This window comes from Natrix helvetica (assembly GCF_964273705.1).
Source record: "Natrix helvetica genome assembly, chromosome: 4".
NCBI classification, from domain to species: Eukaryota; Metazoa; Chordata; class Lepidosauria; order Squamata; family Natricidae; genus Natrix; species Natrix helvetica.
This window is the reverse complement of record NC_138550.1, coordinates 143,476,607-143,491,909: the sequence shown is the minus strand read 5'-3', so window position 1 is coordinate 143,491,909 and position 15,303 is coordinate 143,476,607. Positions and strand designations below refer to the sequence as shown.

Below are 15,303 nucleotides of genomic sequence, written 5' to 3'. Positions count from 1 at the left end.
CTTCAGCTGCGCTTCTCTCCCAAAACAAAATGAATAATTATAAAATGAAAGAAAGTGCAAATATACAATCTGCACAAGGAATTTTTAGCCTTCTTTTAAAAATCAAACGCCGCGGAAACGAGAGCAAGTAAAGTATCAGAGTCTCAAAGCACGAAAAGTTGGAAACAACCACACACAAAAGCAATTCAAAGTAGACAGTAAGATGTTAATAGTAGTTTAAAATTTGCTATTTATGGAAAAAATAAACGTTCTTCCTTTCCGCGACTGCTAGAAAAACAGTCGCGCCGCTGTCCCGCGGCCTGTTAAATGTGACGTCATTGCAGTGGAGCCGCAACGCAGGACGAGTTCAGTTGTGCCGGGAAAAAACGTCTTTATGTTCTGTAGTCGTGGCCGAGTGGTTAAGGCGATGGACTAGAAATCCATTGGGGTCTCCCCGCGCAGGTTCGAATCCTGCCGACTACGGGTGAACATTTATTTTGACAGCGGGGGTGGGGAAGCAATACAGACGCATTTTCGGCACACAATGAAAATTCAATTTTCCTTTATGTTTCACTTTATTAACCCGTTTTCGGAAAAGGCCAGGGTCTGGGGAGGGCGTGGCCAGCATGCGCGCGGCTTTTCGCCCCGCCTACTATTGGTTACCGTGGCGACGGGAACAGCGCGCCAGAGCGCGACTCGCGGAGACTAGCTTTAAGATGGCTGACGACCTGGATGCGTTGCTGGACGAGGTAGAGAACAAGTTTTGTCGTCTCTCGAGGCGGGACTGCTCGGAGCGGCTCCGAGCCAGCCAGAGTCGGAAAAGGGACCGCTTCCTCGAGAAGGAAGAAGAGGCGGAAGCAGAGGCAGCCGCGGCGGGGGAGAGGGCCAGGTGAGCAGTGCGCATGCTCCAGCCTTCCCCCCTCCCTCTCTCCCGAGTCCCCACCTCCTCGGTGGCTGAGGCTAAGAGGAAAAGACAAGGTTACAAAGGGATTGGAACGACTCTTCCGGTGCCTCAGCGACGCCGTCCCCAACCTGGCACCCTCCAGGTGGGTTGACCTATGATCATCTCTCGACACATCGGAAGCCCGGGCAATGGAAGGAGGACTTCCCTATTTAATGCATATTTATTCTAAACCTTGTAAGTTTCACTTATAAGTGTCTGTGAAGATTCTCAGTCATCCAGGTAACTGTGTATTATATGTGCCTAGGTGTATACCAGAAGTCTTCAAACTTGGTAACTTTAAGACTTGTGGACTTCAACTCCCAGAATTCTCCAGCCAACTGGCTGGAGAATTCTGGGAGTTGAAGTCCACAAGTCTCAAAGTTGCCAAGTTTAGGGACCCCTGGTGTATACTATATAAGTAAACTTTATTTTACTGAGTATACTCTATTTTAGACTCATACAGTTTACAGTATGAGTCTAAAGTACAGGTGTTCACAACCTTCAAATTGTTGACATTTTCTTTTTCCACATTTCTTTAATTTTTATCCTACCTAAACTATTGAGGACTTCTGGAAAATCTCAAAGCTTGCAGCCTTTATGGCTAACTCTTAAATGAAAGTATTGGGAAGGGAGTGGGGTTTTTTTCTGAGGGGAGCATTTGGTATGACTACTTTTTTTAAAACCAAGTAATGCTTCTCTTCCATTTTCTTCTTTAGATTTACAAAAATATTGACAAAAGGAGCCAGTGAAGAAGAGGACATTGATGAAATAATTAAGGATATAGATGAAAGTACTTATATCAGAAATTTCACAGTAAGTAAATACCTGAGAAAGGAAAAACACATTGGTTAATCAGAGTCAGCAGGGGCTCTGGTGTGGTATTTTTTCCCTAACCCTTCACCTCTTCCCTATAATTATGCAACTGGTTAACTGGTCCTTTGTTCTCTTTGTTTTTTCTAGAAACAAACTCCTAGATTATTTAACTCAGCATCTGAAAATAACAATACTTCCATTCAAACCCATGGTAAGAAGTAAGTAAGATTTACAACTAAATAAATAATGTTTAGTAAATGGCTAACTTAAATTTAATTGCATTGGCAGTCGGTCAAGAAAGAGATGTTGGGTTGGATCCAGAATTTGTTACACTTAGATTCCATCCATTATTGTTGCATCTCTTTTGCAACAATTGTGGGCATAAGCATTCAAAACTGAATAAGCAAAGCAAAAGAATATGTGAAAGGAAAGGAAAACGGGAAACATAGTTATTTCAGCTACATATAATCTAAATTGCAGTCATTCCATCTTCCCATAAGCATGCTGGATAAAAATTTAAATCTGGAGAAAAGGGTGACAAATTAGATGTCTGGGGGATGGATGGATGGATGGACTGACGATAATCTTATATGTGGAAATAAATTTTATTATGAGTGGTGGAATTTCCACTATAAAATATACCTGGCTTTACAACAATAAGTTTGACTGAGTTTAGTAGAATCATTCTCAGATAATTATGCAGCTTCAGTTACAGTAGACCAGAAAACACAGGGTCATTTGGAATTTTGAAACTCTTACAGACACTTTCACAAAATAGATGCAATTGTGGCTGCATCCATCCTTACAATGTCCATATAGTAGAAGGCAAAGGATTAGACTGTAGCCACTCATCTTTTTATTTTCTAAGAGTGCTTCTAGTTTTTATATGGGGCCTAGAGACATTGTGAAAATACAAGCCAAGGGTAGCATATTGGTTGATAGTATCCCAGCTTCCTGTTCATATTTTTAAAATTAAGAGCATCATAGACATTTAAGGAAAACAGGATTCAGTGGGCATAAGGAATGAGCCAGCAGACATGCTTTTTCTTTCAGGTGTCAGCTGGGGAACCAGATGGCAAATAGATCAAGAACTATTGGTATATTTTTGGATCTGTAAATTTGTGTTTGTTTGTTTGTTTAAAACAAAAACTTTCCTATTTGTTGGAATCATGACAACAACAAAATGACTCAATTTCTGAAATTATACAGTTAAATGTATAATTATGTAAATAATATCTTATTCTGATAAATATATGTTCTAGAACAAGTGTGTTAAACTCAATTTCATTGAGGGCCGCAAGAGGGTTGTGTTTGACCTTGGGGGGGGGGGGCAAGGTAGGTGTGGCCAGCTCAATGTCACTCGTGTTAGGGGCGCCTGTGGTAGCCCAAGCCAGCGAAAATGGGCTCCCAAGCTCCATTTTCGGCTGCAATGGCCTCCTACATCCCTCTGCCAGCAAAAACAGCTCAGGAGGGCCACACGTAACTCTCCCAAGCTCTGTTTTCACTGGCAGAGGCACCACAGGTAGATCCTTTGCTGTTTCAAGGGCGACCTCGCGGTCCAGATCTAAGCACCCTGCAAGCCAGATCTGGGCCTTGAGTTTGACACCCCTGTTCTAGAACTTTCCCAGAAGTTCCTATAAGTTAAGAGTCTGATCACCCCTGAGGTTGGTCAGATTCTAGACAAAATATGAGTTTTGGGCATGAACTGAAGGCAGTAAAAGAGTATTAGGTTTTTCCAGACAATAGTTCCAAACATATGAATCAGCAAAAATCACAACCCCTTATTAACCAACCTAATCTGATCCAGCTCTGCATCTCTGAAAGTTTTCTAAGTGCTCACATCATTTATTATTTCAGCTGTGCTTGATATTTTATAACTAGTTTAATTTCATAATTTAATCTTCTATAATATTATTTGGTGATTAATGGACACTTTTTTGCTTTTCACAAATAAGCATAAACCTATTCTGATTTGCCGTGCTTTATCATTCTTCCAAGCTGTTGAAAAGTTTTCCCTGTTTGCTATGATAATAAAGCCTAAGAAATAAAGTGTTTATAATATGACTGTTATTTTTAAACACTCCTAATTTTAATTTTGGTAGATGTTGCCCAGTATACCTTGGTGGAAGCACCGCACCACATGGTATTGGAACAAATATTTCACAGAGGTATGATGTCTTTTTTAATACTGCCAATCATGTTAATTCTATCTCATGAAGGAATCAAACTATTGAGTTTGCACCTTAACCATCTAATGTAATGTAGAACAGGGGTAGACAGACTTTGAGAGGTTAGCGTTGCAACACTGGAAAGCTCCAGAACTGGTTCCCAAATGCTGCTTTAGCAGGATTTTTTTTAGAATTTTGTGGCCTTTGTAATGATTATGGATCTGGCACAGTTTCATTCCCATGCATATAGTGAAACACGTCCTCAATTTAGCTTTTGCCTCAGCTTGAGGAGATACGGCTTGGATATTAGAGAAATTGTACTTACTGTAGTGTCAATGGCTAGACCGTCTTGTGATAAAGTCTACAGGCTTGCCAACTACCACACAGTCACAAGTGGTCAGACGATGGTGTCTGCAATGTAGGTCTCGGTGGCAGAGACCAATTATTCTCAGGCTTTGCTGTCTCAATTCAGGACCTGGTTTTGGGATAGATTCATATATGAACTCCCAATAGAATGTGGCAAAGGAATAAATTTTGTTTGATCTTCCAAAAGATATAGAGTGATGGTGCCTCTCTGGAGGTATTGTGCGTTTTCAAACTGAATATCACCAATATGTGGATAACACTTATCACTACATTTGAATCAGGACGGGCTGTGCATATCCTGAACTAATATCTACAGATATTGTGTGTGGTAAATGTGTGTCTTTGAACTGAGACTGAATCCTGACAAGATGATGACTTTGTTTATTGGTGGTTCCTGAGTTTTGGAATTGGAAGTTTAAATATTTTAAATGGGATCATCCTCCTTCAGAAAGAGCCTACGTGCAGTTTTGGAGTACCTAAATCATAATTATTGGCAAGGCAACTGGCCTCAATAGCTGTATAAATACCTCGCAGGAAGAGATTGTACTTGTCCCCAAAAGACAACGCTACTTCCAATCCAAACCTATCCAATGTTGTTATTAAATTGATTAATCAATGAAAAAAGGAAAAGTTAACTGAAAAGCAGTTGTTCAATATTTCAAACTACTGTCCCGGAGGCCTCATATTCTTTTTAAATAAACCAGTGACATTTTATGTTTTCTTTCTTTCAACAGAACTTGTGATCAGTTACGTTGCACTGCGTGCGACTTCCGTGTTTTGCATTACAATGACTTTCAGTGGGACAAATCATGTGATTACCTCTTTTTTAGGTAAGCATTATGGACAATATTATCAGGGATTCTAAGTGTATTCCCACTGAAAGTTTATTGGTAGGTGATGCCAAATTATTTTTTGATACAACATATTTTAGCTCAGATATTTCCCCTTCTCCCTTGTGGGCAACATAAATGAACATTTTTTATTATGGCTCTCATGTCTTGTTTGGTTTTGCCTGTTTGCAGTCCCAAACACATTTACAGTACTAAAGACTAAATTCCATCAAGTCAAGTAGTAAGAGAAGAGATTTTTTAAAGTGTATGCTATGATTAAATCATAAATACATGGAGAAGTTATTCCTATAATATAATGTCAGAATCATATATGTACAATGGTATGGGGTTACTGTTTTTTAATATGCAGGACCTGATAAAGAATTTTCACACTTTCAGAATATCTGGTATGAAATACTGATTTATTTCAATGGATTCCATTGAAAGAACAAGGGAGGAAAAAAGCCAATACAGTTCTAGGCTGCATAAACAGAGGGATAGAATCAAGATCACGTGAAGTGTTAATACCACTTTATAATGCCTTGGTAAGGCCACACTTGGAATACTGCATTCAGTTTTGGTCGCCACGATGTAAAAAAGATGTGGAGACTCTAGAAAGAGTGCAGAGAAGAGCAACAAAGATGATTAGGGGACTGGAGACTAAAACATATGAAGAACGGTTGCAGGAACTGGATATGTCTAGTTTAATGGAAAGAAGGACTAGGGGAGACATGATAGCAGTGTTCCAATATCTCAGGGGTTGCCACAAAGAAGAGGGAGTCAAACTATTCTCCAAGGCACCTGAGGGTAGAACAAGAAGCAATGGGTGGAAAGTAATCAAGGAGAGAAGCAACTTAGAACAGGAGAAATTTCATGACAGAACAATAAAACAATGGAACAGCTTGCCTCCAGAAGTTGTGAATGCCCCAACACTGGAAGTCTTTAAGCTGTTGGGTAGCCATTTGTCTAAAACGGTATAGGGTTTCCTGCCTAGGCAGGGGGTTGGACTAGACCTCCAAGATCCCTTCCAACTCTGCTATTGTATTGTATTGTATTGTAATTTTGGTCTTCATCCAGGTGATGAAACTGTTGGCGAGACCGCGTAGAGTTGTGAGTTGCTGTCCTTCAATATCTAGAGGTTTTTCTGCTTTGCAAAGAAAGAGTAGGTCCCTCCCCATTGCAATTTCTTTGCATGCATAAACACACATACTGTATAAACAATGCTACTACTGAACAGTAGCAATGATTCCAGAATCAACTGGAATCACAGGGTTAATCAGAAGTTGACAGAACTGGAGATTCACACACTTCATGTGAATGAAAGTAATTCTCAGTGGCTCTTTTATTCCAAGCAATGATATTTTAAAACCATGCAGAATCTGAAGTTGAAATGAAATGTTCTTAATTCTTAGGAATAATATGCCTGAATTCAGCAAGTTGAAAACAAAGATGCTAATGAAGAAGGGATCACGGGCGTATGCCTGCCAGTGCACTTGGAGATCTATAGAGGAATTAACAGATCTCACTATGGACCGACAGCTCCGTTGGGTTTGTAGCAAACATATTGGCTGATGTTGGCTTGCTTTCTGCAGTATCCACATCTGTATGAAAATCATCTGTTCATTGGCATCATGTAGGGTGCACTGAGGATGTTCTATGTAGATCTTACTGCTGTCCCAGTATAAAGTGAGCACTTTGCCTCATAAACCTATGAATGTGGTTACACCTGCTCAGAGGCCTCACTTCTAATTGCTGACAGAACCAAGCTACCATAGGAAAATGGTTTTAGATAAATGGTACATTGATAAAGGTCTTTGGATTTGTTAGCTCCTTCAATTAATGCCAACAAAAGAATAATGAAACTGAAAAGAAAGAAAAGACATGAAATAAAAACATTATTCTTTGATTAGAGCATTAGTTTAATATTTAAAAAAATATTTTTTAACTCTGAGATTTAAAATATTCAGGCACAATATATTTCAAAGGAGAGTCTGACGATTCTGCTTTTACCCGGCTGTTGTTCTAGTCAAATTAATGAAGGCCTGCAGCAGTATTATCTTAAAACTTGTATCAGAAGCTGAATTATGCAATTAAAATACAATAGGCTAGTTGAAACTTACAAGAAGACACTATAGCTCAAAAACTCTGAAAAGTATAATTGCTAGATACAAACCATGTTCATAATGTTGTTTCAGTGCATACACACATGGAGTAAACCCCACTGGCACTTCTTTCAAAGAAAACATGCGTTGAATTGGGCTATACAATGTTTATGCTCATCTCGGTATCTGGTCATCTTGCAAAGTGTTTCTAGTAATAAGCATCATTAGTAGCCAAAAGGTTTTCTGAAATGATATTTTGAATCAGCTATTCTTCTTTGTGAAAGGTACAAGTGCGCATAACATTAGATGGAGGGTGAGTTCATTTTACAATTGCTATACAGCATTTAAGCTAATCACATTTGAGTGTTTTGTTTAAATCTAAGAATCAAAATATTATACAAAGGTGGTCTTGACACTGTATCTGTTTTCCTCTTCTGAAAAAAATAATTGCATCATGATTTGCCATGTATTAACCTAATGTGTCCTAAATGTAATTCTTCTTTAAATATTATTTTTTCAACTTATGTCACATCATCCAATAATGTTCAATCATTTTTCTGTGGCACTGAAAATTTAGAAATGAGTTGCAATTTAAAGATTTATAACACGCAAGTAGTACACAAAATGTCTGAACTAACATCATGCTAAAACAATAGCTATTGTTCATTATCAGAAACACAATAAATACAAATAGATACCTTTGATTTCAGCTTTTTTTAATAACATTGAACACATTTAGAATTATATCAAAAATAATTTTTGTATTGTAATACAAATTAGACAAATAAAATAGGTTTAGAATCAGAATACAGATAAATTATCACTACAACATGGAAATCAACCCCCGACAGATTTTTTTTCTGTAATGCTACAATAATTAAGGCATATTCTTAGTATTTACAACTAAGATTATTTTGTTTTATCAGTTGCTTAATTCATTTTTGCTTATTGATGACATGGTATTACTTAGATTATAGAATGTTCTATATAATTGCACTATTGTTAATAATAATAAAATAATAATACAGATAATACAGTAATTGGTCATATGTCACTTTTTTCATTGTCACATTTTAATGTCACACAGTCACTAAACCCCTGGTTGTAAGTTGAGGATTACTTGTATAGATACCTCTAATCTTGTGTGTGTGTGTGTGTGTGTGTGTGTTTGTTTGTTAGGTCGTCTCATGGTGCAGATGTGGAGGCAAAGTAAATATATGGGCTTGTGGCAGAGACCAGTTCCCATGTTGGCATCATCCTGTTGTTTTTGTTGCTTATAAGACGACAGCAGATTGAAAGGTGTTTGTATGCAGGTATGGGCCTACCCCCTATCCCCTGAGAAAGTGTGATATCATTGTCCAATATGGATTGTAACTTACTAATAATGGGTTTAAGTAGCTTGAGCAGTGAACTGTAGATAACAAGCAGCGGTGTTCTGTTTCTGTTATTTGGCTTTTAATAGTTCATCCTTGGGAATTGATGTAGCTGTTTTGATTTGTCCATTAATCTCCTTAGGAAAACAGTTTTCTGAATGCCTGGTCTAATTCCCTCAGTTGAGCTTCTCTGACAAGTGAGTCAGAACAAATCTCTTTGTAGCATAGAACCTGAGCACAGATAATTTGATGATGTCTTCCAGATAGAAACTGAAAATGATTAGGTATGCATGTCAGACTGTATGTTTTCTTTATAACATGGTATTTATGTCACCATTATGTGGTTTTTTTTTATAACATCAAGGAAATGGACTTGTTTCACACACAGATCTAGGCTAAGGTTGATGACAGGGTAGAAGTTGAAGTGATGATGGAATTTGATGAGGGATTCATTTCCATGGGTCCAGATGATGAAAGTCTAACCAATAAACCTCAAGTAATAAAGAGGCTTCACTAAATCTAGCAAAATAGAAGTAATACAATAATAGAATTGGATTGGGTGAAGGCTGTGCACAAGTTGCACAGTGCAGTGACAAGCTGCCTCACCCAGCTATCCAGATCACCAGTGCATAGAAAGTGCCCTACTTTCCTTTTTTTCTCCAGCTGTTAGCAAACACGCCCAGCTTATGCGAGGCACAGCCTTCTCTCCGCAGCTACGTCACGCCATTCTCACAGTCCACCAGAAAACTCCTTCAAATTGCACAATCGTGCAATTGTGTCTGAAGCACGATGAGCATGGAGCCCACTCTTGCAGTGCTTCAACAGCATTTTTCTCCAAGTGCTTCCTTTTCCAGATGTTCTGGGTTGCTACCGTGCGTTTGTGTTCATCGGAATAATGTTCCTACATAGTTCCTCTTGCAGAAAATCGGGTTGTTTCTTAAGTAATTGAACATTTGTTTAATGTGTGTTGTTTTTCTACAGACCTGAGTTTCTGATTTACTATCATTTTCCTTTGCTGATGGTGGTGTGGCCCACCAGCAGCCACCACAGCTGGTAGCAGATTCAGACAATGAGGAGGTTGGGGAGGAACATGGACCAGTCCTGGAGTCTGGGGAAAGCTCTAATGAGGGCTTTGTGTTGGAGGCAGAGAGGGAGCCAGAGCCCTATGCCAGTTATCAGCTGCCTTCAGAGTCAGACATCAGTGAGGCAGATGAACAGCTGGAGTCTGTTCCCAGTGTGCACATGCGCAAAGTTGCCAGATGAAGGGAACAGCTAAAGAACAGGGGTCGACTTGGGAGTAAGGCCACAGGTGGATGATGAATGGCCCCTCCCAAAGGAAATAAAAGAGGAGCAAAAGGGGAGTGGAGTTTGCAGGATAACATTAGTTTGCTTAATTGACTTGTGACTCTCCGAGACTCCTTACCACGTTTTGCAGATATTGGCCTGGCAGCTCTCTATACCAGATAAGGTCTGTGACTGTAAATCCTCCCTTGAAAGACTTTGCTGTATGTGAATGAGTGGAATTCACAGTAAATTAATAAAAGGGGTTTTTGTTGGGATCAGGACTTTGCTTCAGGCTCTTGGGAAGCCTCAGTCAGAACAGATGGGATCTCCCAGGAAGGGCAGCATATTGCTGTTTTATTCTTCCATTGTGAATTTTATTCCTTTGAAGATATTGTAGATAGTTTCATGTGTTTTTTCTAGTTATCATCTACATACCGGATCCATACTTTTGGTTATATGCGTGGGAGTGCTCTAGTTTCTAAATGCTGCATTGCATTCTTCTGTGAGTCCTGAGCATGGTGATTCCATGATTATTCCTCTGATCTGTTGGTATATTTGTATATTTGTCCATCTATTTGAAAGCAGGTGGGTGAAGCAGAGGTTGATGGCTTCCCTGATTCCATTAAATTTTAAAGTCGATGAAGTCCCTGATTCTGGGCAGCACATTTAAATGGAAAAGAATGTTCCTGTAGAGGGCAGTCTTATCCTTAATTTGATCTACTGTACCTCATTTTCAATATAATTGGCTTCCTCCCTGAAGCCATTCCACAAACTGTCAGGTTCATATGAATATAGCATTACGCATTCAGGATTTTTGTAATGCAAATATGTCAAACACATTACCCAGCCTATCTGACAAAATAGTTATGGGATATAATTGAGAAAGCAATAAAATATATCCTGCCTTGAACCCCTTGAGGAATAATAAGATACATATAAACATAGGGAATAAGTAATTTTAAATTAATAAAATAAATAAATAAATAGAAAGTTTGAGCACCAAAGAATTGAACTATGGTGCTGGAGAAGACTCCTGCGAGTCCCTTGCACTGCAAGGCGATCAAGCTGGACAGTCCTAGAGTAGATCAGCCCTAACTGCTCTTTAGAAGGTCAAATCCTAAAGACGAAACTTAAATACTATGGCCACCTATTGAGAAGGAAGGACTCACTGGAGAAGAGCCTAATGCTGGGAAAGATTAAGGGCAGAAGAAGGAGGAGACGACAGAGAATGAGGTGGCTGGATGGAGTCACCGAACTAGTAGGCGTGAGTTTAAAAGGACTCCAGAGGATGGTAGAGGACAGGAAGGCCTGGAGGAACATTGCCCATGGGGTCACAATGTGTCTGACATGACTTTGCAGCTAGCAACAACAATAATTTTATAACCAAAATAATAGAACAGAAAATATCAATGCAGTTTAGAGTTAATGAGGCCTCATTTTCTGCTACAATGCTCTTCACTTAATGCTTATTTCTTCAAAGGTTTTTTTAAAAAATTAATCTGTAAGAATTAAATTAGCTCTTCCATTCATTAAGCACTAGAAACCAGTGGTGGCTTTCCACAGAGCGCCCCCCCCCCCCCAGTAACTTTGCAACAGGTAAAACAAATTTGGGAGAAAAGAAGGAAGCATGAAATTGTCTCTGAATAAGGCACAAGCAATTTTCTGTATTACAGAAGTTTGCTTTTTTTAGAGTAGCTTGATGGACTCTTAGACTTTGCGTACATTCCAGTGCAAATATATTTACTGTAAATCTTTTGAAATTGGTGAGCACAGTGTATCAATTGAACTATCCTCTTTGCCATAGTAGAGGAGATCTGGACATTATTTGGATAATCGCCCAAAGACCTGTTGGGATTATTTCCTTCTTCTGCATAATAAAATTGTTGGATGCTAGGATGCCTTCTTGTTCACTCCCTGTTCACCTACAGTGTGTCCCATCAGTCAAGTATCACTGAGTTTTCTGTGAGGTGATAGGAACATCCAAAGTCAGATTCTCTTTCTCGTGAGCAGATCCCTCCCTTCTCTTGGAGAAGATGGCCTAAACCAGGAGTGTCAAACTCGCATCATTACAGCGGTGGCATATGACATATCGGAACTTTCTTCCCCTTCGCTAGCTGGGCGTGGGCATCGCATGGCACATCCAGCCTGTGGGACACAAGTTTGACAGCCCTGGTCTAAACTATTGTATGGTCCTAATAATAGCCCTAATTCTGCATTATATTGCAGCATTTGTTTTGACAGTAATTCTGTGTTTTGTGTGTGTGTGTCTCTTTCATACACATATACTGATACATCACAAACATCACTTTAAAAAGACCCAATGTAATTTCCTATATACCTGCACAGCCCATTCTGAATGAAAGAAAACAGCCATCTTTTCAGAGATCAAGTTAGACATCCTATTAGCATTTATTCTGTAGAATCATAGAAAACCATTGGAGTTCTGTTATATACAAGAAATTAACTACAGATAGCCCTCAACTTGCAGCCACTTGAATAACAATAGTTTGAAGTCATGACATCTGCAGAAAAAGTGAATTATGACTCTAATTCATGGGATAAATAAAAGGAATGGGATCACACTTCAGATGCTTGGTAACTGGTTCGCATTCATGATGGCTACAGCATCTTGCAGTCATGTGATCACAATTTGCAACCTTCCTAGCCAGCTTCCAACAAAGTCAGTTGGGGAAGTCAGATCTTCTTAAATCTAGCCACATGATTTGGTTAACAACCATGTGATTCACTTAACAGCCCAACGTATGGCAAAAAATTCCAATCTCAATTGTGGTTCTAAATTGAGGACTACCTGTATATCAATCCTTGTACACAATGAAGTGAAAGTCAACCCTTGCTCGTTGAGGTCAACTCACTGCAGGACAAGAGCTATACTAATATCAAAGAAATGGTGACATAGAATCATTAAAGAAAGGATACAAAAGGAGGGACAGAATGAAATGTGAATGGCAAAAATTAAAATAATGTTTTGATTTATTTTAAATAATTAAATAGACTTGTTAAATTTGTTAAACAGCAAGTTGTCTGCAGCGAGTTGGTTATAGCAAGTTGACCCATTCCAGGCTGGAGTTAATTTGCCCATTCTTGCCTAACCATCAGGAGCCTCTAAAGAAACAATTGATTTTTGGTCTTTACTAAGCAATTCACTTAAGAGGGTGGCATAATTTTGTTTATTGAAACAGAAAACAAGTCCGCACAGCAACAGTGTTCATGAGGGACAGGCCTGAATTTTACATCCCCAAGTGCTTCAACAAATGACTACTTTCCCAGTCCCGAAAAAAAACCCTCGGGAAGGTGGTGATCCTTATGTACAAAAACAAATTGTTCCACAGAAATGGGGACAGTGTTGACTACAGTTCCCTACAGTGGATCTTTCTTTGGAATTGGATCCTCAAAAGGCCTTCTCTCCCTGATTTAATTACAGAATTATTTCCGATTGGGCCATGTTGGAAATATCGAGACATTGAGGTAAGATCTTTAAAGATAATAACTAGCAATTTAAACACTGCCTAGAAGATAACTGACTATCAGTGCTTCTTGAGTAGAGATATTAACATCAGCAAAGGTAGACGCACCCATAGCCACCTTGGCAGTGTGTGTTGAACCATTTGCAGATAGTCTTCAAGAGCAACCCCACAAAGAAGAAATTGTAGTAGTCCAACCCTGAGGGCATGAATGTCTATGTACTGTACTTCCTGGTTAAAGAAAGGACACAACTAGGACATCAGATAGAATTGTCCAAAGGCTCTCCTTGGCCATAGTGTCCTCTTACTGCTCAAACTGTGAGCTGTTAATGGGTTATTTTAGGATTCAGAAGACTTTTGGACCCAAATCTAGGCGTAGCATGTTAAAAGAAGACAAACACAAATCATATACCTTTCCTTCTCCAAATAGTCAACTATTTTGTGATAAAATGAAATTTGGCCTCAAATAGTGCATCAAGATCTTGTGACTCTGATGCAACATAGAGAAACTCTGAACATTCCTGAGCTAAGTTGTGCACATAAATAAAGGATGTTTGTGGGTCGGGGTTGAAATGAGGGGTCCTTGGTGCTCTCCGAACATGGTTGTTTTCTTGCAGATGTTTCATGACACAAACTAGGTAATATCATCAGTGCACTGATGATGTTATCTAGTTTGGGTCATGAAATGTCTGCAAGAAAACAACCACCAAGTACCCTTCAAACTACAAACCAACTTAAAAACAAAACTACAAAGAGACCACAAATCTCTCAGCCAAGTCCTGTACTTATTGCTTCTGACTCTGTTTTTCCCTATTGTTTATCCATCAGCATTATTGTTATTTTCTGGGTTTCTTTTTTTAAACTGAACAGAGCTGGTTCTATTAATAGTTGGTCCTTTTCAGTTTGGAATTGCTTTTTGTGATTGAGGGTCTGTTTAATGGTCGAATGTGGAGCTACACTTTTAACTGTCAGACCTCAAGACACTGTAACAACCAGTTTGCGGTGACTCCCTAGACTGCTTTGTGCCTGAAAATGTGTCTGTGTATTTACAAACAGCCCTCAACATAATCCTGAAATCCTTTTTCAAGCCAGAAGTTTGGATTTCTGCTGACAGTAATCTTGTTCTCCAGAAATCCATTATGAGAAGAGCAGTTTTTAGAAAATAAGAGAAAAAGGAGCATGATGCTTACTCATCTTGTCCTTCTCATCTTCAACATTATATATAATTTCAACAGATTCCCCCTGGGATAATGGGAGTCACTGACATGGGGTGAAAAATCAATTTAAAAAGGAATGGGTTTTCAAATGAGAGGCTAATGGGAAAGGGTAGAATTTTTAAAAAAAAATTAGACATTTTAGAGAAAAAGTATAAAGACAAAGACAATAAAAGTAAAATATAAAGAAATCTAAAATGTTGGAATTAGTTTTGTCAATATAGCATTATGAGTTATAGGATGTTATATTGTTTTAAAAACTTAAAAGTAATTATTAGGTCAAAACGTCAAGATGTGATTGCAAAATAGAAGCCCTGTCCCTTTTTAATGGGTATTACCAATACAGATGAAAAAGGGATGGGCTTTAATTAGGCAATCATCAGGCTTTTCTGAATGTTTTAAGTTCCCCACCCCAATACCCTCGGGTAGTGTCAGAGTAAATCAAATCTAGGCACGTTTTATGCCTGAACACATACAAGCATAAACCCACACAACATAATCATGCATGTCAGTTTTTGCTACATTTGGCAATTATTAACAGGAGAATCATCTTTTTGTTCTTGGGCTACAAGCAATCCACAATTTCTCCCAAGAGATGTGATGCGATTCAAGCTGGAAAACAACCTCTGTTTCAGCAAGGAATGAAGGGTGTGTGTATGGGGGGAGGGGTGGGATGTTATCTGCCAATGTAAGATTAGTTTGCAAATTGTGTTAAAACATTGAGAGATGAGAACTTTTTGCAAAAGCCC

The 15,303-nt window shown here is 38.8% G+C and overlaps 1 protein-coding gene across 3 annotated transcripts; it reads left to right on the top strand.

Moving 5' to 3' along the window:
* Window positions 1-460: 460 nt before the first annotated feature.
* CFAP418 (cilia and flagella associated protein 418) lies at window positions 461-8,235 on the top strand. 3 transcript variants are annotated; one of them, XM_081952678.1, is made up of 6 exons: window positions 461-868; window positions 1,639-1,735; window positions 1,883-1,946; window positions 3,838-3,903; window positions 5,004-5,099; window positions 6,177-6,495. In XM_081952678.1, the coding sequence occupies exons 1-6, from the start codon at window positions 606-608 to the stop codon at window positions 6,203-6,205; spliced, it is 615 nt and encodes a 204-aa protein (XP_081808804.1). In that variant the 5' UTR covers window positions 461-605; the 3' UTR covers window positions 6,206-6,495. The 3 variants fall into 3 exon arrangements, with proteins under 3 accessions (XP_081808804.1, XP_081808803.1, XP_081808802.1); XM_081952677.1 differs by lacking the exon at window positions 6,177-6,495 and adding an exon at window positions 6,512-6,671 and having other exon boundaries at window positions 469-868; XM_081952676.1 differs by lacking the exon at window positions 6,177-6,495 and adding an exon at window positions 6,512-8,235 and having other exon boundaries at window positions 474-868; window positions 1,883-1,953.
* The last annotated feature ends 7,068 nt before the right edge of the window (window positions 8,236-15,303 follow it).